The sequence below is a fragment of the Oncorhynchus tshawytscha genome, linkage group LG12 (assembly GCF_018296145.1).
Source record: "Oncorhynchus tshawytscha isolate Ot180627B linkage group LG12, Otsh_v2.0, whole genome shotgun sequence".
NCBI lineage: Eukaryota > Metazoa > Chordata > Actinopteri > Salmoniformes > Salmonidae > Oncorhynchus > Oncorhynchus tshawytscha.
In genome coordinates this window covers 15,140,876-15,164,650 of record NC_056440.1, presented here as the reverse complement: position 1 = coordinate 15,164,650, position 23,775 = coordinate 15,140,876, and the positions used below count along the sequence as shown (strand labels likewise).

The window sequence follows — 23,775 nt, the reverse complement described above, 5'->3', positions numbered from 1 at the left end:
CGCTACGCTACACGCTAATAGTATTAGTTAAAACGCAAACGTTCATTAAAATACACATGCTTGGTATTGAAATAAAGCTACAGTCATTGTGAATCTAGCCACCGAGTCAGATTTTTAAAATGCTTTTCGAAAGCATGAGAAGCTATTATCTGATAGCATGCAACACCCCAAAAGACCCGTAGGGGATGTAAACAAAAGAATTAGCATAGTCGGCGCTACACAAACCGCACAATAAAATATAAAACATTAATTACCTTTGACCATCTTCTTTCTTGGCACACCTTGATGTCCCATAATCAATACTGGGTCTTTTTTTGGATTAAATCGGTCCATATATAGCCTAGATATCGATCTATGAAGACTGTGTGATAAACGGAAAAAATAGCGTTTCATAACGTAACGTCATTTTTTAAAAGTTAAAAATTCGACGATAAACTTTCACAAAACACTTGAAATACCTTTCTAATGCAACTTTAGGTATAACTACACGTTAATAAGCTATAAAAATCATCAGGAGGCGATGTAAATTCGATAGTTGGTCGTGTGGAAAATGTCCGGAAAAACACAGAGACAATGCCTCAGGTTGGTGGTCGGAGGGAATCGGTTCCCTTTGGTCGGATCTACCAAGAATCAAATCAGAATCAAATGAGGAGACTCTATACATCCTGTGGAAGCTGTAGGTACTGCAAGCTCGGCCTCATTTAATACGGTTCACCTTTAACAATTCCTGGGAGTGGCGCATGGATATTTTTTTCCATCTCCAGTGATCAGATTTTCCTGCGCTTTTCGATGAAACAGACGTTCTGTTATAGTCACAGCCGTGATTTAAACAGTTTTGGAAACGTCTGAGTGTTTTCTATACACACATACTAATCATATGCATATACTATATTCCTGGCCTGAGTAGCAGGACGCCAAAATGTTGCGCGATTTTTAACAGAATTTCCGAAAAAGTAGGGGGAGGCTTAACAGGTTTTAAGTAACTGAGCGATTCAACGTATATTGAAAGGGGGGCAGCTAGCTTCAGTTTGCTTCACATTCCAGCTCACAGGCTGACTACAATGCTTGCGTTGCAAAATAAATGTAGAAATTTATATTACTCAATTATTGCACCCACACTGCTCACGAGCATCTGCGTTGCCATGGGCTAAAATAGAAGTCAGTTCTATTTGTGACGCAGATAGCGCTGCAAGTCCTGCCTCTCCCATCTCCTAATTGGTTTATAGAAGCAGGTACCCAGTACCATCTCATTGGTTATACCCACGTGACTGATTGACGAACGAGGTCAGTGGCGTTAATGCATCTAATTTATGAACGTTGCCAATCGCAATATAAAGTCAAAAAAAGCCTAGGAGGAGAGATGACTAGAAACGATTCAGTTGACCGTTTTCTGTGGATTAATTGTCAGAGGAGTGGCCCTTGTTATTTTACCTGAAATGCACAACTCAATGTTTATAGCCCAGGACAAATTAGCAAGCTAAATTGCCATAAATGTTTAATGCTTTCGACCTGTCCCCAAATTTTATGTAATTGGTTGAGTGTTTTGATATTTTAACCTGTGTGTCGTGATCGCGTTTGGTGTGGGGGGACAAAATACAGTTATGCACGATGGCGCAGGCGCGCATCCGGTTTGGGTTCCGTGTTAGCCGTGCAGTAGCGTGCGTGGGTAAATTCACTGAGGAAGCCAAGCCAGGGGGGGAAAAAGCCATATTACAACCTGTTGTGGTAATTGTGTTTGCTTTTAACCTATTCGTTCACTAGGCTATCCTGGGGCGGCAGGGTAGCCTAGTGATTAGAGCGTTGGACTAGTAACTGGAAGGTTGCAAGTTCAAACCCCCGAGCAGACAAGGTACAAATCTGTCGTTCTGCCCCTGAACAGGCACTGTTCCTAGGCCGTCATTGAAAATAAGAATTTGTTCTTAACTGACTTGCCTAGGTAAATACTTTTTTTTTTTTCAATACGCCACCGTGATACAGTGCATTCGGAAATAATTAAGACCCCTTCACTTTATCCACATCTCGTTACAGGCTTATTCAAATCTACACCCAATACCCCATAATGTATTAATTACATAAGTATTCAGATCCTTTGCTGTGAGACTCAAAATTGAGCTCAGGTGCATCCTGTTTTGCTGCACCAAGACAACCCACAGTTGCGCTAATCCTTTTATAACAAACATTTATCAAGGGAGGCGAAATGCTTGCATCAAATTATAAAAACACATGAAATAAATGATTTTATATTTTTGGGAAATATTTGGGGAAGCCTGGCATTCATGAAATATAAAGGTGATGATGCAATGTTTGAGAGGGAGAGAATCTATTTCATTGGTCCTAAACTTGAGGCTCAGACACTTAAGTATTAGTGGAGTTAATTGAGTCATTCATTGCAGCATAAAGTACCTGGCTAAAAGATGAGCCACTTCTGGTTATCCCGAGTTGAAAGTTTCCTCAAACCAGGCACGTAGTATACGCCTCAGGTTTGAGTTAATTAGGCAATTTAAATACCCAGTGATTTTGAAAGAGGGGTCTCAGCGGGTGTGCGTGTCTGTCACCAGGTCCACTCTTGTAGAATCTGTGGCCCTATAAAACACTTGAGGTTCCTTTATTTTGGAAGTTACCAGTACATAAGAGTTGCCTGCTTGTTTACGTTGAATGTTGCCAGACCAACGTCTTATTTGCTTGTTGACAAGGCACCGCTCAGATTTAACCTTTAATGAGAAGTTGTGAAAAGCCTAGCTCAAGTCAATTCTTGTTCAAGAGGGGTATCTTTCTGAATGTTGCATATAGAAATGTAACTACAATGCCACCCTGAATATCTGATTTGCCTACATTTCTATGCCCTTTTACCCAGTGAAGCATTTCATCTGTATTTTGTTGAGATGCTGTACTTAACTGTAAATAAGTCACATTTGATACCCTGAAAACATTTGATTTGTACTTTGTAAATATTTTTGTACGTGAACCATACAATCAGAAGTATTACAGAAAAATAAGTCCTAAAAGGACACCTCATTCGTGATTATCATGCACATGGAGTATACCAGCTTTGAAATAAAATCCCACCACTTGTACTCACCATTGTCTTATTCTATAAATTACATGTGACAAACTGAACTCTGTTGGACACCCCTTACTAGTGCCATTCATGGTTTTCCAAGCTTTGTACTTAAATCTTACACTTAATTGTGCTAGACGAAAGCAGAGAACAGGTGTGGAGAGATTTGTTCAGTGTGTGCTGTGAAGGTTCAGAACAGTGTCTGCAGCTGTACATCATAAAGTCTCCACAGAATACCCTTAACTGGTAAGACACAAGTGTGTAAAGTACAAGAGATCAACAGGAACAGTCTGCTGTTCACAGTAGATCATACCTGGGTGTCGAACAGTGGCTATTGAAAATGTAGAATCACTGGAAAATTGTAAGAAAATGGACTGCCAATAGTCTGTCTGGGGCAGGACACCCTTACTGTTGGGCTGTTGTGTCCTTAAGACGAACAGAGTAAGACAAGACACAAGCCATCAGTGCATTTATCACAGGTCTTATTGAACATTGCTTCAGTCAGAACCCAAGCCAGGAGAAATAACAAATGTACACAAGACCAGTGTGTTGTCATAGCAACAAACCAAACAGTGCTTATTAGAGAGCAACCCATTTCACCAGGAGGCAAATGTAAACAGGGAATCCCTTGTAATACAATTACAATTACTAATTGTATTACAAGGGATTCCCTATATATAAAAAGGCACACTGTAAATTCCCAAAATTTTATCAGATTATATAGTGAGTCACCTATCTCCCCACAGTCAATGCAGGGAAGTCATCAGGGTCTTCTGGGTTTGGGGCTAGGAAGTAAGCCTGGAGAGAAGCACAACAGGACATTAATACAAGTGGGACAGGATAAATTGTTTCATGCTTCTGAAATAAGTTCTAACAAAATGGTCAGATTATTTATTTGTAATCAGTCATTGTATTTCATTTTTAAAATCATGTTTTTACCAGGAATGGTCAAACCGTTGCCAGCAGCTTTCACTTCAAAATAACACTGGGCTGTATAGAACTCAAAACCCCCTGCCCTAATGTAGTGGTTTCCAGCATCTTGTCTAAAGGAGAGAAGACCTACCCTTTCAGTCACCCCCCCTCTCTCCCCCCTGCCTTGTCCCTTCCCCCCTCGGCTGGGGCGCAGCAGGCTGCCAAAGTTGAACTCCACGTGGGAAGTGATGTCATTGGCAGACCTGCGCAGACTGGAGACGTGACAGTCCTCTTCCTGTTCTTCCACAGACACCGCCTTCAAGTTCTAGGAGAGAAATGCCAAATGTAGACAGAAACACATCAACTAACACAAAAATGCCAAATTGTTTATGAATGTACAGGTCCTGCCAAAGGTCAAGCTCCACAGCTCTAATCTGAAGGGGTCATTCACCTCAATGCGTTTGGACTTGTGTATTACTCTGGCCTTGGAGGGCACCTTGCAGTCCAGTTTACGGAGGTTAAACTCTGCCTTGGGGCGACGCTGCTCCTGCAGGGCCTTCCACTCGTCCAGAGACATCTCCATGGCAACTTGGACCACCACATCCCCCTCCACCTCCACCTCTGATAGGCTGTGATGAATGGCAGGGATAAATGAAACTGCTAAAAACAAATAAACCTGTTGCACTGTGCATCTTCCCAGTATCTATCAATGTTGTCATCACCCCCAAAAGTTGAGTTGTGGTGGAGGTGCAGTGACTCACGGATTCTCTCCCGCCATCTCTGCTGGCTGTTGGCCGGCCTCAGATAGGATGCCTCCTGCATCAGGCTTCACATTCACCCCTACATCACTATAGATAAGATCGTAACCATGCTAAACCCTCCATTGCTAGGATTTATAATGTAAAAGAGTCAATAACAGGTTTAGTATTATAACTTCTCCATGTGGTAGTAAACTCACCCCATGGAAATAGGGTCTTGAACACAGCCCCTGTTCCAGGACCCACGTCCTCCTCTCTTCTCCTCAAGGGAGACGACTCTGAAAGACAAGAAAACTTCACATTTACCATGTGGTAAACAATGACATTACTTTTACACAAGTCTCATTTGCAACATTGATAAGCACTCACGTTCCACTGTGGCGTTCATACTCTCGCTTGCCCCTCAGGCTGAAGCTACCGGTAGTATCCATGTTTCTGTAGCCACCTCCTTGAACTTGGCCATAAGCATAATGTGCTGGCCTGGGAGAACATAAGTGGAGAAAGTTAATCAAGGTCCTAATGATGGCCATATGAGAACAAAAATAAAAATTCACAAAGTAATGAAGGTTTAATTTGAGCATGGCATTTGCAGTGTCAAATTTGAGGCTTCTTTGGCCAAGCTCATAGGATAGCAACACCAGGAAGGCGATGGAACAAGAGTATGTTCCATTTGTCACGTCTCCACAGAAAGGGGACCTACTTCTGGATGGAGTACTCCGGTGGGTGTTCCTCTTGGTTGGTCCTGCATTCCCCAAGAACACCTCGCCTTGCGCCACTCTCAGCCTCCACCATCCCTCTGGTCTCATTCTGGACCCCTCCCCCTCGGGCAGACCACTTACCACCTGAAAACAGTGATTGAAATTGGAAGTCAAATTTGTCATGCATCATCTAGAGATAAGGCAAATTTACTGTAGACACGTTTCTGAGTGGACAATAACATTCTATGCCAATATATCTAGTCTACTGAAACATCACCCATTTGTTCTGCCACTCATTCTGAATGACATTGCAGCATCAGCAGTGCAGAAAGCACCTAAATCAACTGAAAGCTGGATTTACACAATTTAGAGGCCTGCCAGAATTACAGTGGCATTAAGTTATTTTCAGGGTAGAATCATAGCGCCCTCTGCTCGTCAATGCAACCCTACGGGTGGTATAACTTGTGGAACGGTCAAACAGTAATCTATTAAAAACAATCGTAAATAACCAGATTGCCGACAAAACGCATACAAAGTTGTAAAGCGGCCGAATAAGAATCTGCCATTTCATAATTTTCACTCACCACGTTTATTCTGAAAAATGTATGTCCGCACTCTGGTAGCCTATGGACAAACATTAAGAATAAGCTACGAGGTGAGTTGATGCCTATTCGGCAGCTAGTTGGCTAGGTGAATTGATCGTGCTACTTTGTGTGCGTTTTGTCGGCAACCTTGTACCTTACGAAGTTTTTGGAACAGATTCCTGTTGGAACCTTACACATTATACCCACCCCAACCATACGACAGGAGAGACTTGCAGTAGGGTGCATCTCTATAGTCTGCTGCAGTGGCATCCTTTCCCTCATCTTCATTGACGTGAAAGAATTCCGAACCAGGCTTTACCGAGTACTTTCTTTGGTGTCTAGCTAGTAGCCATTTCATTAAATGAGTCCATGTGCACTACACACAATTTCACTTTGACAGAACAGACGCAAGCGCTTTCATTAGCTAGCCAATTAGGCAGTGCCAGCCATTAGTTAACTCTGCTAACTAGCCTACTAAACTAGCCACCTGCCTGTTTTATTTCCTGGCAGGTTGTCTTCTCTGTCGGCTAAAACGGGGACCCGCCTATCTTTCTGGGACTCCCTCTGTCCAGGTTTTTTAGGCTTCGCTGTCATTTGGTTTGCTTTCTTTTTCTTCTCCTTCTGTACCTCGGCATGTTTTATAAAGTCGAACGGGTCGGCATCGTCATCCACAAGCTGACAGAAACGATTCGCCACCATACAACCGTAGTCGTCGGGGAGCATTGCTGCATTTTCGGAAACGTCAATCAACTTCAAAGCCATGGAAATGTAGCTTGCTAATTTAGCTACTACACAGTACTCATAAAGTAGCGAATATAGTTAAACTGCTGAAGTCAACCCACACGTTGTTAAAGTATAACGAGCATTTTACATGAACTTGCTAAACACCTAGTAGGCTCATAGTTTGGTCGTGAGTTTAAATGGTTTCACGTGGGGAACTAGAAGAGACCTCGCCCATGTCTGTTTAATATTCATGACTCTTAATTAAAGGATACATTTTCTTTTTTACAACCATCTCTATTTTTCCAGAGAGGACAATAATCAAATAAATAATTCGTAATCTCAACATAATAATTATCTCATGATCACAACATAACAAAAGTTGTTTTATCAAGATCATGAGATAAACTATAAATAGGAGTGGACATATTGATGACAGTAGTGTCATAGTCACTGTGTTGCCCAAAGTCGGTCCTGGGCACCCAGATGCAACATTTTGTTTTTTACCCAAGGAAGACACAGCTGATTCAAATAACCAACTCATCATCAAGCTTTGATTATTTGAATCAGCTGTGTAGTGCTATGGCAAAAAATAAATGTGCACCCAGGGAGGCACCAGGACAGAGTTTGGGGAACCTTGGATTCTAGCACATAACCTCATCAAAAAAAGAAACGTCCCTTTTTCAGGACCCTGCCTTTCAACGATAATTCGTAAAAATCCAAATAACTTCACAGATCTTCACTGTAAAGGGTTTAAACACTGTTTCCCATGTTCAACGAACCATAAAGAATTAATGAACATGCACCTGTGTAACGGTCGTTAAGACACTAACAGGTTACAGACGTTTGTCAATTAAGGTCACAGTTATGAAAACTTTGACACTAAGTTAGGACCCCCCTTTGTTCAGGGACACATTATTCCATTTCTGTTTGTCACATGTCTGTGGAACTTGTTCAATTTATGTCTCAGTTGTTGAATCTAGGCCTTTCTACTGACTCTGAAAAACACAAAAAGAAAGATGCCCAGGGCTCCTGCTCATCTGTGTGAACGTGCCTTATACATGCTGCAGGGATGCATGAGGACTACCGATTTGGCCAGGGCAATAAATTGCAATGTCCGTACTGTGAGACGCCTAAGACAGCGCTACAGGGAGACAGGACAGAAAGCTGATTGTCCTCACAGTGGCAGACCACGTGTAACAACACCTGCACAGGATCGGTACATCCGAACATCACACCTGCGTGACAGGTACAGGATGGCAACAACAACTGCCTGAGTTACACCAGGAACGCACAATCCCTCCATCAATGCTCAGACTGTCCGCAATATGCTGAGAGAGGATGGACTGAGAGCTTGTAGGCCTGTTGTAAGGTAGGTCCTCACCAGACATCACCGGCAACAACGTCGCCCATGGGCACAAACCCACTATAGCTGGACCAAACAGGACTGTCAAAAAGTGCTCTCCACTGACAAGTCGCGTTTTTGTCTCCCCAACGATGATGGTCAGATTCGCGTTTATCATTAAAGGAATACCGAGGCCTGTACTCTGGAGCGGGATCGAGGTGGAGGGTCCGTCATGGTCTGGGGCGTTGTGTCACAGCATCATCGGACTGAGCTTGTTGTCATTGCAGACAATCTCAATGCTGTGCTACAGGGAAGACATCCTCCTCCCTCATGTGGTACCCTTCCTGCAGGCTCATCCTGACATGACCTTCCAGCATGACAATGCCACCAGCCCTACTGCTCGTTCTGTGCATTTCCTGCAAGACCGGAATGTCAGTGTCCTGCCATGGCCAGTGACGAGCCGGGATCTCAGGAACTGGCAAATCTGGTGCAGTCCATGAGGAGGTGCACTGCAGTGCTTAATGCAGCTGGTGGCCAAACCAGCTACTGACTGTTACTTTTGATTTTTGATTTTGACCCCCCACCCCCTTTGTTCAGGGACACATTATTCCATTTCTGTTTGTCACATGTCTGGAACTTGTTCAATTTATGTCTCAGTTGTTGAATCTTGGTATGTTCATAAAAATATTTACACATGTTACATTTGCTGAAAAATAAACACACTTGACAGTGAGAGGACATTTCTTTTCTTAGTTCGTTCTAAGTAGCCATGTGCTGAAAGGCCTGGGCCTTCTTATCAAAGCTCCAGCAATACAATGGCAAAATGAGGAATTACAAACTGCACCTGTTACACCATGTCTAGATTTTCATAAAATTTTCCCACCATTTGTGGCTGAAATGACAAGCGGACTGTAACCTACACTACTGTTCAAAAGTTTGGGGTCACTTAGAAATTGTGTTTTTGAAAGAAAAGCAACAAAAAATTGTCCATTAAAATAACATCAAATTGATCAGACATACAGTGTAGACATTAATGTTGTAAATGACTATTGTAGCTGGAAATGGCAGATTTTTTAATGGAATATCTACATAGGCATATAGAGGCCCATTATCAGCAGCCATCACTCCTGTGTTCTAATGGCACATTGTGTTAGCTAATCCAAGTTTATCATTTTAAAAGGCTAATTGATCATTAGAAAAACCTTTTGCAATTATGTTAGCACAGCTGAAAACTGTTGTGCTGATTAAAGAAGCGATTAAAACTGTCCTTTAGACTAGTTGAGTATCTGGAGCATCAGAATTTGTGGGTTCGATTACAGGCTCAAAATGGCCAGAAACAAGAAGATCTTTCTTCTGAAACTCGTCAGTGCCTAGAAGGTCAGCATCCCAGAGTCACCTCTTTACTGGTGACGTTGAGGGCGTGTGTGTGTGTGTGTGTGTGTGTGTGTGTGTGTGTGTGTGTGTGTGTGTGTGTGTGTGTGTGTGTGTGTGTGTGTGTGTGTGTGTGTGTGTGTGTGTGTGTGTGTGTGTGTGTGTGTGTGTGTGTGTGTGTGTGTGTGTGTGTGTGTGTCTATGTATGCGGATGACTCAACACTATACACATCAGCTACTACAGCGACTGAAATGACTGCAACACTTAACAAAGAGCTGCAGTTAGTTTCAGAATGGGTGGCAAGGAATAAGTTTGTCCTAAATATTTCCAAAACTAAAAGCATTGTATTTGGGACAAATCATTCACTAAACCTTAAACCTCAACAAAATCTTGTTCTGAATAATGTGGAAATTGAGCAAGTTGAGGTGACTAAACTGTTTGGAGTAACCCTCAATTGTAAACTGTCATGGTCAAAACATATTGATCCAACACCAGCTAAGATGGGGAGAAGTCTGTCCATAATAAAGCGCTGCTCTGACTTCTTAACAGCACTATTAACAAGGAAGGTCCTACAGGCCATAGTTTTGTCGCACCTGGACTACTGTTCAGTCGTGTGGTCAGGTGCCACAAAGAGGACCTAGGAAAATGATTGGCTCAGAACAGGGCAGCACAGCTGGCCCTTGGATGTACACAGAGAGCTAACATTAATAATAAATATGTCAATCTCTCCTGGCTCATAGTGGAGGAGAGATTGAATTTAGAGGTCGACTGATTAATGGCCGATTAATTAGGGACGATTTCAAGTTTTCATAACAACCGGTAATCTGCAATTTTGTACACCGATTATGGCCGATTACATTGCACTCCACGAGGAGACTGCATGGCAGGCTGACTACCTGTTATATGAGTGCAGCAAGGAGCCAAGGTAAGGTGCTAGCTAGCATTAAACTTATCTTATAAAAAACAATCAATCTTTACATAGTCACCAGTTAACTACACATGGTTGATGATATTACTTATTATGATATACTGCGTTGCATATAATCGATGCGGTGCCTGTTGATTTATCATTGAATCACAGCCTACCTCGCCAAACGGGTGATTTAACAAGTGCATTCACGAAAAAAGCACTGTCGTTGCACCAATGTGTACCTAACCATAAATATCAACGCCTTTTTTAAAACAATACACAAGTATATAGTTTTAAACCTGCATATTTAGTTAATATTGCCTGCTAACATGAATTTCTTTTAACTAGGGAAATTGTGTCACTTCTCTTGTGTTCTGTGCAACAGAGTCAGGGTAAATGCAGCAGTTTGATCCGCCTGGCTCGTTGCGAACTGTGTGAAGACCATTTCTTCTTAACATAGACAGCCAACTTCGCCAAACGGGGGATGAATTAACAAAAGCACATTTGTGGAAAAAAACACAATCGTTGCACGAATGTACCTAACTATAAACATCAATGGCTTTCTTAAAATCAATACACAGAAGTATATATTTTTAAACCTGCATATTTAGTTAAAAGAAATTCATGCTAGTAGGCAATATTAACTAGAGAAATTGTGTCACTTCTCTTGCGTTCATTGCACGCAGAGTCAGGGTATATGGAACTGTTTGGGCTGCCTGGCTCGTTGCAAACTAATTTGCCAGAATTTTACATAATTATGACATGACATTGAAGGTTGTGTAATGTAACAGCAATATTTAGATTTATGGATGCCACCCGTTAGATAAAATACGGAACGGTTCCGTATTTCACTGAAAGAATAAACGTTTTGTTTTCGAAATTATAGTTTACAGATTTGACCATGTTAATGACCTAAGGCTCGTATTTTTGTGTGTTATTGTATTATAATTAAGTCTATGATTTGATAGAGCAGTCTGACTGAGCGATGGTAGGCAGCAGCAGGCTCGTAAGCATTCATTCAAACAGCACTTTCCTGCCTTTGCCAGCAGCTCTTAGCAATGCTTCAAGCATTGAGCTGTTTGACTTCAAGCCTATCAACTCCCGAGATTAGGCTGACAATACTAAAGTACCTATTAGAGCATCCAATAGTCAAAGGTATATGAAATACAAATGGTATAGAGAGAAATAGTCCTATAATAACTACAACCTAAAACTTATTGAAGACTCATGTTAAAAGGAACCACCAGCTTTCATATGTTCTCATATTCTGAACAAGGAACTTAAACGTTAGCTTTTTGACATGGCACATATTGCACTTTTACTTTCTTCCCCAACACTTTGTTTTTGCATTACTTAAACCAAATTGAACATGTTTCATTATTTATTTGAGACTAAATTGATTTTATTGATGTATTATATTAAGTTAAAATAAGTGTTCATTGTTCAATCAGAATTGTTGTAATTGTCATTATTACAACTATATATATATAAATTGTCCGATTAATCGGTATCGGCTTTTTTTGGGGGGTCCTCCAATAATCGGTAATTGAATTCATCACTACTTGTATTTGTGAGAGGTATTGACATGTTGAATGCACCGAGGTGTCTGTTTGAACTACTGGCACGTTGCTCGGACACCCATGCATACCCCACAAGACATTCCACCAGAGGTCTCTTCACGGTTCCCCAAGTCCAGAACAGACTATGGGAGGCGCACAGTAATACATAGAGCCATGACTACATGGGACTCTATTCCATATCAAGTAACTCATGCAAGGAGTAAAATTAGATTTAAAAAACAGATAAAAATACACCTTATGGAACAGCGGGGACTGTGAAGAGACACCGACACATGCATACACACACACGATAACATACGCACCATACACACACGTACACATATATTTTGTTTTGTAGATATGTGGTAGTACAGTAGTGGCCTGAGGGCGCACACTTAATGTGTTGTTAAATATGTTGTGAATGTATTGTAATGTTTTTAAAATTGTATAACTTCCTTAATTTTGCTTGACCGCAGGAAGAGCAGCTGCTGCCATGGTAGCAACTAATGGGGATCCATAATAAATACAAATACTGGCATGTCAACTGAGCCGGGATCATGGTCAAACGGATTGGGAAGTAGGTCCCAAAGTGCTCTTCCAATCGTTGGAGGTGAGCAGTCTTCACTCGTGTGGGACACTTACTGATGCTGTTTTCTGTTAGAAACATACACAGCCAAGGGAAGGGCGCATGTTTCGCTTTTGAAAGGCTCTCTCCAATAAGAATGATTTCCTCTGAATCCACTGATTCGGTCATTCATCTGTAGAATATTGGTGTATTTTCCCTGCATGCTCGCATTCAGTTTGTTCAGGTACCCAAGTATGTATGTTACATAGGCAAGGATACAATTATTTGATTTTACACAGAAAGTCAAACAAGTCTGTTTTTTTTTTTACATCCATGTTGAATGACAGCTCCTCTCTGAATGCAAACAATCTTTCCAACACTCCCCCACGATAACCACCAAGCCACGGTGTGAAATAAAACATTTTCTTCCTCTGATCCCATATCTCCACACAGTTTGGCGAACAGGCGTGCGAGCAGTGGATGTCGTTTGATGTTGTTTACAAACTAAGTTACCTGCTGCAGTATACAGTATCTCTGTGCTCAGCTCTTTAGCCGCCAATTGCTCTCGGTGTATCATACAATACATCCACAAGGCAGAGCGAGACACATTCATAACTAAAGTACAGAGGCCTGCCTGCGGTCCCACCATAGATTGAGCCCCATCCGTGCAAAAGCCCACCATTCACTCCCATGGAATCTGTTTTTCGTAAATTCTTTAGCCATGCAGAACACTGAACATCCCCTGTGCCTTCTCATGCTCTGGAATCGTAACGGAACAATATGTCCTCGTGAATAGCATCTCCAAACATGTTTAGCAAACAAAAGTCAATGCATGGTAATCTCGGCCCTCCCAGCTATCATCCATTTGGAGAGCATAAGCTGGGGAGTTTTTGATTGGTTCAGTCAGTTTCCTCTTGATTGCTAGTAATAGCATGAGTTCTTTGTTCAACAGTGTCATGACATCGGCCTGATGGGGGAGGTTTATGACCCCCATAAATACCTTTCCCATTTTTCCTCTCTCTACTCTACCGATGTGACTGTAGTAAAGCCTTTGTTAACATTGAGAGAGCGTCTGGTGACATCAAAAGATGGGAAACGGAACCATATTTCGGTAATCCAACCAGTTGAAAATATGCGTTGGGACTTAATGAATATGATGTCAGTTCAGTTGATGTCTGAGACATGATTACTGAGGATAGGACGACATAAACTGTATCTTGGAAAATCTACACATTCTAGTTATCAGATTCACATGGAATTGTTGTGCAATTTAAATGTTTAAATATGAAACTGTTTGTGAAAAGATTAAATGTATTTTTTGCTCTTAATGAGAGAACTGTTTGTCAAAAGAACACCACTCTGCTCACTCAGAGGCCCCGCCCAAGTGAACAGACATGGGTTGTAAACTATGAAACAGGCCCTTCTTTCACCACTATATAAACCTGTTGACGAAAATGTAACTTCCTGTTCCAAGAACGTGTGGACTTGAGGTCCCCACGTTGAAAAGACAAAGACCACCTATAGAACTAAGTCAACCTCCGCAAGAACCTAATGAAATTAGCATCGAATTCATATGTGATGGTGACAACCTACATGCCGGAAGGATGAATTTCAACTATACCAGCCAGAATTTAGCATGAGCTTAAAGTATGGCAACTTGGTATGAACTTTGAACTCTTATTCACTAAAGAAGTGATACCTCCTAGCCGTTGTGTTACTGTAGACAACTGTAGACGTGGGCTAGGAGAGGACGGACAGAGTATCTATCTACCAAACGATGACGGTACTACCAAGTATCCATTCTACCACCAGACATTCTTCAAAGGACAACCCGGCCTCCCATCTACGACCAACCGATCAAAGCGCAGCTCAGAGTAAATATTATTGCATTTTCCTTTCTCAAATGGGCGGTAATTTAGAATTCAAAATATACTGTATTTACGATAGCATAGCTGCCATCGGCCCTATAGAGGCACAAAACCTTTTTGCTCCTCAGTCTTCCCGCTTTTTCACTCAAACCAACCCCCTTTCTTTGTGTAACCAGCTGTCATATCTGTTCCGTCCACTAGGGACGTTTTCCTTTATGACATAATTTGTAATCAATGTATGACACATTCTGTGTATATGTAATTCTGTGTGATTATTTAGGTATTTAGTAAATAAATAATTCAACCAAGTTTTGTATCGCTGATTCAACTTGTTAGCAAGGGTTCGTGAAGATAACCAAGAATTGACAACTTTCAGATGTGACTAAATAAGGTGACGATTAAGTATTGACTGCTATTGATGTAAAATATTACTAGGTCTTTAAGAGTTTATTCGGACGATAACAGCTCTATAAACATTATTTTGTGGTGCCCCGACTTTCTAGTTAACTATTTACCTGATTAGCTTAATCAGGTAATATTAATTACAGAGAAATTATTTTATAGAATAACATGTCATATCACTTAATCCGGCATAGCCAAAGACACGACAACAGTGTTATCTGACAAAGGTATTGATGTGAGTTTCTGTGTCTCTGCCTCCACACATTGTTTTCACCATATCAATTGCGCCCGGTAATATCAAAGTCTTTGCAATAGAGTGTGGTTTCATAGCGTAGCGAGCCTAGCAATTCACCGTGGCAATGATTCAAGTGCAACGGTCAAATGCAGCCTTTTCCCATGATCTCTAAGGGCCGTATTTGACCGTTGCACTTGAATCATTCCCACAGTGAATGGCTAGGCACAATACGCTATGAAACCACACACTATTGCAGACACTTTGACATTACCAGCCACAATTGATTGTGGTGATATTATTTATCAAAGTGCAGCTGCTACTACTCTTAAACCTTTGGATGCCATCTACCATAGTGCCCTTTGTTTTGTTACAGGTGACAGTTTTGATACTCACCACTGCATCCTGTATCAAAAGGTTGGCTGGACTTTGCTAAAGACCTGTAGATCTCTACATTACTCCCTTTTTGTTTCCAAGGCCCTACTTCATAAACTTCTGTCTCATCTAACTTTGCTGTTGAAGTATAGACACTTGAATTGTATAACCTGTTCACAGGATTGGTTAACTATTGAGGTTCCTAGGGTCTCCACCGAGCTAGGTAAATCTGCTTTTAGTTTTAATGCACCTTATTGCTGGAACAAAATTCAAAATACATGTTGATGTTCTGGGGCAGTTTGGGCAATTAAAAGCATTGACTGGGGACTTATTTGTGGAGGAATATAAATGTTTTCTGATTGATTTGTGATATTTTACTTGGGCTTCCCATGACTGTGTTTTTGTATTTTATTGTATTTGTTTCCTACTAAATATTTGCCAACTTTAGCAATGTCATCGTATTCTCATGCCACTATGAGTTAGTGTCATTTAGACGAAACAGCATGGGTGAAAGTAGATTTGATTTCTTACCAGTAGGGGAATTTAATTAATTTCATATGATCTCTGTGGGCCTAGTAAAAGTTTATCATATCACTTTTAACATGTATTTGTCACGCCTTGATCTGTTTCACCTGTCCTTGTGCTTGTCTCCACCCTCTTCCAGGTGTCGCCCATCTTCCCCATTATACCCTGGGTGCTTTTATCTGTGTTCTCGGTTTGTCTGTTGCCAGTTCGTCTTGTTTGTCAAGTCAACCAGCGTTTTGTCTCAGCTCTTGGTTTTCCCCAGTCGCTCTTTTTCTCGCTCTCCTGGTTTTGACCTTAGCCTACTCTGAGCACGCCTGCCTGACCACTCTGCCTGCCCCTGACCCTGCCTGACGTCCTGTGCCTTTATCGACCCCTGCTAGCCTTGACCTGCCATTTGCCTACCACTGTTGCTGTAATAAACATTGTTACTTCAACACAGTCTGCATTTGGGTCTTACCTGAAACGTGATAGTATTAGCTTTTGCAGTGGCATTAACACAACCAGTCATGATGTTTTAATCTGATTGTCAAACAATCACTTCAAAATGGCGCTCCTGTAGGCTACCGGCCCACGTTTGTCCACTCACAAAATAATTCTAGCATCCAAACTGAGCTGTGCACCCGCAATTTGATGAATAGAAAGAGATATCTGTTACAAAACACCTAAACATGTATTGTTATTCTGCGATTGTCGTTAGCAGGCCTACAATTGTAGTCTGAATTGATGCTTTCACTGCTGTCTCCATGTCTCGGTCTCGTCTCAGCCACTCATCTTCGCCTTGGCAAAATGTCAAACCACAACACAATTTGGAGCATATACCACTCGGTTTCAAGCCAACTCGCTCATTTTTCATGCAGCTGACAGGCGGTAATGTTTAAATAATGGTGTAGTAGCCTATAGCTTTCTAAGCATTTTGTGTTAATTATTGCGATAGGCTCACGTTTTACCAGTACAGCATACCTCACTATTTATTTTGCCAGCAAGCTGTCCCGGACCGCATTGACTTACTTTCACCCCTGCGAAACAGTCACATTCGCCTCTGAGGAGCAAACCATGTCTAGGGCACAAATAAATGCTGTATGCAGCTATGGTGGTACTAGCTAACTCATGACTACAACAGTGTACATACTAGCAGCAACAAACCCAAACTAATCCAGGGACAAAGTAAAACATATCACAATTGGTTACCCGGCCTGAAAACATGATCCGGCCTGAGGAGGAACAACAACCAGAAGAGGGAAAACGAGGCCACACACACACACGCACACACACACACACACACACACACACACATGTTATGTTCTTCTATCCTCGTCAGGACCTAAAATGAATTTCCAATCAAAATCCTATTTTCCCTAACCCTAACCTTAACCTTAATTCTAACCCTACCCCTAAACCTAAAATAGGTTCCTCATGGCGACCCCACTTGTCCGAATGTTCCTTGTTTTACTATCCTTGTGAGGACTTCTGGTATCAACAAGTGGTATCAACAAGGATGGTTAAACACAAACACACACACACACACACACACACACAGGTGAGTCCATTACCTATTGAACTATAATTATTTACTCCTCCCTTACACAAAACATGTCCACAGATAAGGACAAGGCAATGTGCAATATGCACCCAGGGTAAAGGTATTCAGTGGTTTTCTGTATATTTTTTAAAATGTTACAATGTCAGTCTTCTTACATAGGACAAACTGTATACTCCTCTGATAAACAAAATATAACTTTAATTATATAGGCCCAGTGTATTAATATAGTAATAACAACTGTACTGTAGTGCATAGGTTAAATGACTAACTGCAACCTTTGTTTCAGTATCGTTTCTCTCTCTGGCGGTTTGATTACGTAACTTTGGCGCCATTGACTCACCATTTCCCTTTAAATCGTCCCAAAAACGTAATATATTAACATAGGCTGCTGTATGCGCGGGAGAGGCTTTTGATCGACTGTGGTCCAATCCCAGTCTACTGTCAAATGAACCGCCCTTTAGTACATTGGTTGTTTCGTCCAATATACGTAGCAGATTCATTTGCGTTATCTACATTGGTTCAATCTGCTGTCAGTCCGGAAAGGCGCGCTCAACAACGTTTAAAACTCATTGGATAAAAAGTACCAACCAATCAGCGTACTTTGAATGTTCCGATGATGACCATTGGTTACTGTGTTGCGCTCGTTCGGGTTTACCTCATGCTTTGGCTCTTATAATAGGTTATTTCCCATACATGTGGTAAAAGGATTTATGAACCGCCCAGGCGCGATTTGCAACGCGGGAAATACTTGCAAAAATAGGAGCACACATTGACAGTGTGAACACAATTTTTGTAAATTCATGAATTTTTGTGCCATATTTTTTATAAGGAATTGTGGCACGGTTTTCTACGTCTTTGGAAATGAATCCTATTTTCACTCCTGATTGAATAGCTGAATTTTGTGGGACACTTTCGGTCTTATAGCTGCCGAACCCAACTTTTTGCTAAAGTTAGGTTACTTGATAGCAAAGCTGGGTAAATAGCTTTTTCTTCAGATGGCAAGTGATTCCTGAGCATTGTGATACAATTTGAGATTTGATCAGCTTTTGACACATTCGTCTTTCATCTCAACGATGGCGGAGAACAAGCATCCTCAAGTTATTTTTTGCAACGACTCTCCAAAGAGGGTCCTAGTGTCTGTGATCAAAACCACCCCGATCAAGCCCAGGAAGAACGAATCTCTGATAGCGACCAGCCCTGGATTCAGCGACTTCATGGTGTACCCGTGGAAGTGGGGGGAGAACGCCCATAATGTGAGCCTGAGCCCGGGCTCCGTAAACGGGGCTGCCTCCCCTACCGGGACCAACACTGCCAGCGAGGCGGACATGGGTGCCTCCCCTGACCAGATGAAGGTAGGATAAATTTGAGGTTGTTTTTCATGTTGTTTAGCCTAATAGTATTGTGTTGTGTTTAAGTTTAAATCCTATCCGGTAGGCTTCTTTAGACTTTGCATGAATTATGTGTCTGATATGACGCCGTAATAACTGAAACATTAGCATTTATTTGCATGTAACTCTCAATTATTTGTTGTGTTAAATAGTCTTGCAATGAATAATGAGATTATCGGTTACATTGCTTCAACTTTAGAATCTTAGTGATCATGTTACATTCAGAGGATTCCTAGGTCACTGGCCAGCTAAAAGTTAACTTTACACTACATCATTGAATGATGCAATCTAGTGGCAATCTGAATAGCTGTCCAAGTTTTTTTTTAAGAGTCCGTATCTTTGAGTGCTTGCAACAAAAATAACATGTTTTGAGTGAAACGGAAACTCTGAATAGTGTATTTAAAAAAACGCCCGCGCTCACTGTGACATGATGGATTTTAAACCCCAGGCAGCTGTCATACGTGACGTAGCGTCGCCCGCCAAAAATGTTTCCGGATGTGCTTGGAATAAATTAACACATGCACCTTGCGGCACCATTAATTGAACAACATATACTGTAGCAATTATTTGAAATTGGACTGGACAAGAATTAAAGTCACATGTCACCATGCATTAGTAAGTTTTACTTAACCAATGACCACATTAACTTTAGTTTTGTATAATGATAGGCCATACAATTTATTTAAAGGTTGATATGGAATAATGCTGCATTCTAAGCAGTTGTAAGCCTACCTACATTCACTATTCAGAAAGTAAATAAAGCTGCATTTTTTAATATAACTGTAGGTAACTTTGTTTCCACTTGGTTTTCAGGACAGTAAAGAGGACGCTATTCGGCGTGGCCGCCCGCGTGCTGACACTGTCCGTGAGTTGATTAACGAGGGGGAGAGTTCCTCCAGCCGCATCCGCTGTAACATCTGCAACCGTGTGTTTCCTAGAGAGAAATCCCTACAGGCCCACAAGAGAACACACACAGGTGAGAAAAGTACCTACGGGCCCACAAGAGAACACACAGGTGAAAGCAGAGAACATATGGCCCTGAAACACTGACACGCAAACCAACAGGACACTATGTGGTTCCCTGTGTTACAACACCAACACACTGCTCACTTTTATAGGCATCTGCTAGAAAAATAGAACAATTACAAACGAATAACTCTCTCTGTGTTCTCTCCCAGGGGAGAGGCCTTACCCGTGTGACTATCCTGACTGTGGCAAGGCTTTTGTCCAGAGTGGCCAGCTAAAGACTCACCAGCGCCTTCACACCGGAGAGAAGCCCTTTGTCTGCTCTGAGAAAGGTGAGCACACAACTAGACCTTCACTTTTGAGATTATACCTTAAGGCCCTTTATTTATTTATTGAACCTTTATTTAACTAGGCAAGTCAGTTAAGAACAAATTGTTATTTACAATAACGGCCTGCTTTACAATGACCGCCTACCAAATATAGGTGGTACCTTTAGACCTTTCTCATAGGAGGGGTGCAGAATCCACCATATAGAAAAGAATGACACTAACTCTGATATCATTGTTCTCTCCCAAGCCTGCGGGAGTCGCTTTACCCACGCTAACCGGCACTGCCCGAAGCACCCATATGCCCGTTTGAAGAGAGAAGACCCCAAGGAGGGACCAAACAAGGCCCAGTCTGTAGACAACAAGGCTGTGGCAGAGTGGCTGGCAAAGTGAGTGGCTCTGGAGGGAGGTGGACAGGCAGATCAGATGGATAGTAAAACAAGTGAAGCAATTGAGGGATCTCACCTTACTCTGCAACCCCAATTCTCACCATATCCCCCTTTGACTCTCTGTGTTGTGGCAGGTACTGGCAGACCCGTGAGCAGCGTGCCCCTGTGCCCACCAAGGGGAAACCCCAGGGCAAGGGCGGGGTGGAGGACCAGGAGCAGCAGGACCCCCGGGAGTTTCTCCAATCAGATGAGGAGGAAGAGGAGGAGCCAATGGAGGAAGAGAAGTGCAACGGGGGTGGGGCTGCCAAACGGAGTCTCCAAGAGCAACGGGAGCGTCTCCATGGTGCCCTGGCGCTCATTGAGCTGGCTAACAACCTGTCTGCCTGAAACCCTACCCATATCCCAGTGTTGAAACCCTCCCCAGTCACTCCCCTTCTGCCTCCCTGCACAATGTGTTCTGGGTAGAAGTTGTCTGTAGGGAAACATCTAGGATAAGCTTACCCTCCCCAAATACTTAACCATTAATGGGGGGAAATTCTAAGCGGAACTTAGATCAGTATCTGGGGTTCTTCTCCATGTGCAGTGTGGGGCAGACACAAGCTAAAAGCACCTTATCCAGCTTCCAATTGTATCCTTATTAGGCTGCTAAGATTGTAGATCACAGGTGGCTGGTGGCACCTTAGTTGGGGAGGACGGGCTCATAATAATGGCTGGAATGCAATAAATGGAACATTCCATTCTCTACATTCCAGCCATTATTATGAGCCTCCCCTCACCAGCCTCCTGTGTTGTAGATGTCAATATATGAAGAACGTTTCACTTTCCTCTGCCTTCTAAAGACTGGAGGAGATGACCTTTTAATGTTTAGTTTGTTTTGTTTGCACTTTGGTGGTAACGAGTTATTTGTTATGTCTTTTACTTTTGACGATAAAGTATATTGTGTGAGTATGTTTATATAATGGAAGTCTATGTAGATTTAGCTCAGATGGATGGAGTGATACAGGGTGCGGTCAGTCATAGGACAGTTTAGGTGTATCTAAATACTGGAAAGTGGATTCCTCTCCTGATTCTCTGATCTGGACTGTGACACGATAGGTGAAAAAGCAATGTGGTGGAAGCCTATCAGGGGATTTCGCTTCCACCTGTCTAGTTCTTTCAGATCAGTGCAGGTGAAGGAGAGTAGATGAGGGGAGGAAGTCACTGTAGAGACTATTGAGATGCAACCCATTGCAAGCCTAATCTACAGTAGTGGCTAGCCACAAGCTTTCACAAAAATTCAAGCTCCAACCCCTTCACCTATTAAATGTATCACACCCAGAACTGTAGCTATAACCCTGGAGGGACAACTCTTGTCCTGGAGAGCCGCAGAGTGAGCAGCCGCAGCTCCATATCAGCCCTTAACAAACCTGATCTAGATGATTACGGGGATTTAGACCACAGTTAGTTGGGTCAGGTGTGTTAGAGCTGGGCTGGAACAAATGCAGCTATGGCTGTGCAGGCCTGGTGTTGGCCTTCTCCACTCTAACCAAATTACATGGCCAGACATACGGAAGAGGAGTATTTAAAGTCATTAGTGTCGCCACCTTTTATATTAAAAGATGCTGGCTGATTGGAGATACGGACTTGTAGCCCCATTGGTGGTGTATGTACAAGTCTTCTCTATAATCAACATTTCGTAGGTATTTATTTCATCATGTTTTTTTGTCCTTTTTGTTAACGATCTGCTATCACAAGCTGTCTCCGAGTACTGACATATAGTTCCATTGAAGAATATATTGATCATCGCCTCCCTAAAATGATTTAGTATCTATCGATGTCAACTTCTAGCCGTTAGAATTGTACTCCCCTTTGCAGCAGCACGTGTATCTACAGTATCTGCTACTAAGTTTTGCATTTATGGATTAAGCTTGCAATGTAACATGTTTCCACCTATTAGACCAGTCTAGAGAAATGGAACATGTTTCCACCTATTAGACCAGTCTAGAGAAATGGGACGTTTCCACCTATTAGACCAGTCTAGAGAAATGGAACATGTTTCCACCTATTAGACCAGTCTAGAGAAATGGGACATGTTTCCACCTATTAGACCAGTCTAGAGAAATGGGACATGTCTCCACCTATTAGACCAGTCTAGAGAAATGGGACATGTTTCCACCTATTAGACCAGTCTAGAGAAATGGGACATGTTTCCACCTATTAGACCAGTCTAGAGAAATGGGACATGTTTCCACCTAGAGAAATGGGACATGTTTCCACCTATTAGACCAGTCTAGAGAAATGGGACATGTTCCACCTATTAGACCAGTCTAGATGGGACAAGATGGGACATAGGAAATGGGACATGTTTCCACCTATTAGACCAGTCTAGAGAAATGGGACATGTTAGACCAGTCTAGAGAAATGGGACATGTTTCCACCTATTAGACCAGTCTAGAGAAATGGGACATGTTTCCACCTATTAGACCAGTCTAGAGAAATGGGACATGTTTCCACCTATTAGACCAGTCTAGAGAAATGGGACATGTTTCCACCTATTAGACCAGTCTAGAGAAATGGGACATGTTAGACCAGTCTAGAGAAATGGGACATGTTTCTACCTATTAGACCAGTCTAGAGAAATGGGACATATTTCTAGCTATTAGACCAGTCTAGAGAAATGGGACATGTTAGACCAGTCTAGAGAAATGGGACATGTTTCTACATAAAGGAGGGAGTAATGAATGCTTGGCGTTGGCAATGTTTTATTATTTGTTAGCAACACTACATCTCTTAACATTGTGTAAATTGCCAATTGTTTTTATATATATGTTTTTGTTGTTTTCATTAGGTTTGTGCTTCCTGCAACACCCAGATGCTTTGTTGGCCATATGTGATTAAGTGTTGTATCCCACTGGGCACATACTGGTTGAATCAACGTTGTTTCCAAGGCATAAAAAAAACGATGTTATGACATTGAATCAACGTGCAAAACTGATTAGATTTGGAAAAAGTCATTAATGTAAATTACTTTAGGGAATATTTGTCTATTTCACCCAGCTTTTAACCTAAACGACATGGTTCAAATGTTTGTTGATATTACGTTTCTTGACAACTCAATCGAATATAAATCAAAACTAAACTCAGCAACAACAAAAAACGTCCTCTCACTGTCAACTGCATTTATTTTCAGCAAACTTAACATGTGCATATATTTCTATGAACATAACAAGATTCAACAAATGAGTCAAACGGAACAAGATCCACAGACATGTGACTAACAGAAATGGAATAATGTGTCCCCGAA

The 23,775-nt window shown here is 41.8% G+C and overlaps 2 protein-coding genes across 2 annotated transcripts; one reads left to right on the top strand and one right to left on the bottom strand.

The window, feature by feature from the left end:
• Window positions 1–3,510: 3,510 nt before the first annotated feature.
• On the bottom strand, window positions 3,511–6,946 carry LOC112262600 (intracellular hyaluronan-binding protein 4). The gene is made up of 8 exons (XM_024438230.2): window positions 6,502–6,946; window positions 5,429–5,570; window positions 5,098–5,208; window positions 4,929–5,006; window positions 4,732–4,818; window positions 4,422–4,599; window positions 4,122–4,295; window positions 3,511–3,856 (listed from the first exon to the last, which is right to left on the bottom strand). The coding sequence occupies exons 1-8, from the start codon at window positions 6,770–6,772 to the stop codon at window positions 3,791–3,793; spliced, it is 1,107 nt and encodes a 368-aa protein (XP_024293998.1). The 5' UTR covers window positions 6,773–6,946; the 3' UTR covers window positions 3,511–3,790.
• Window positions 6,947–18,132: 11,186 nt separating this feature from the next.
• znf367 (zinc finger protein 367) lies at window positions 18,133–22,718 on the top strand. Its single transcript, XM_024438228.2, has 5 exons — window positions 18,133–18,775; window positions 19,625–19,787; window positions 19,990–20,109; window positions 20,354–20,492; window positions 20,627–22,718. The coding sequence occupies exons 1-5, from the start codon at window positions 18,497–18,499 to the stop codon at window positions 20,877–20,879; spliced, it is 954 nt and encodes a 317-aa protein (XP_024293996.1). The 5' UTR covers window positions 18,133–18,496; the 3' UTR covers window positions 20,880–22,718.
• Window positions 22,719–23,775: the final 1,057 nt, after the last annotated feature.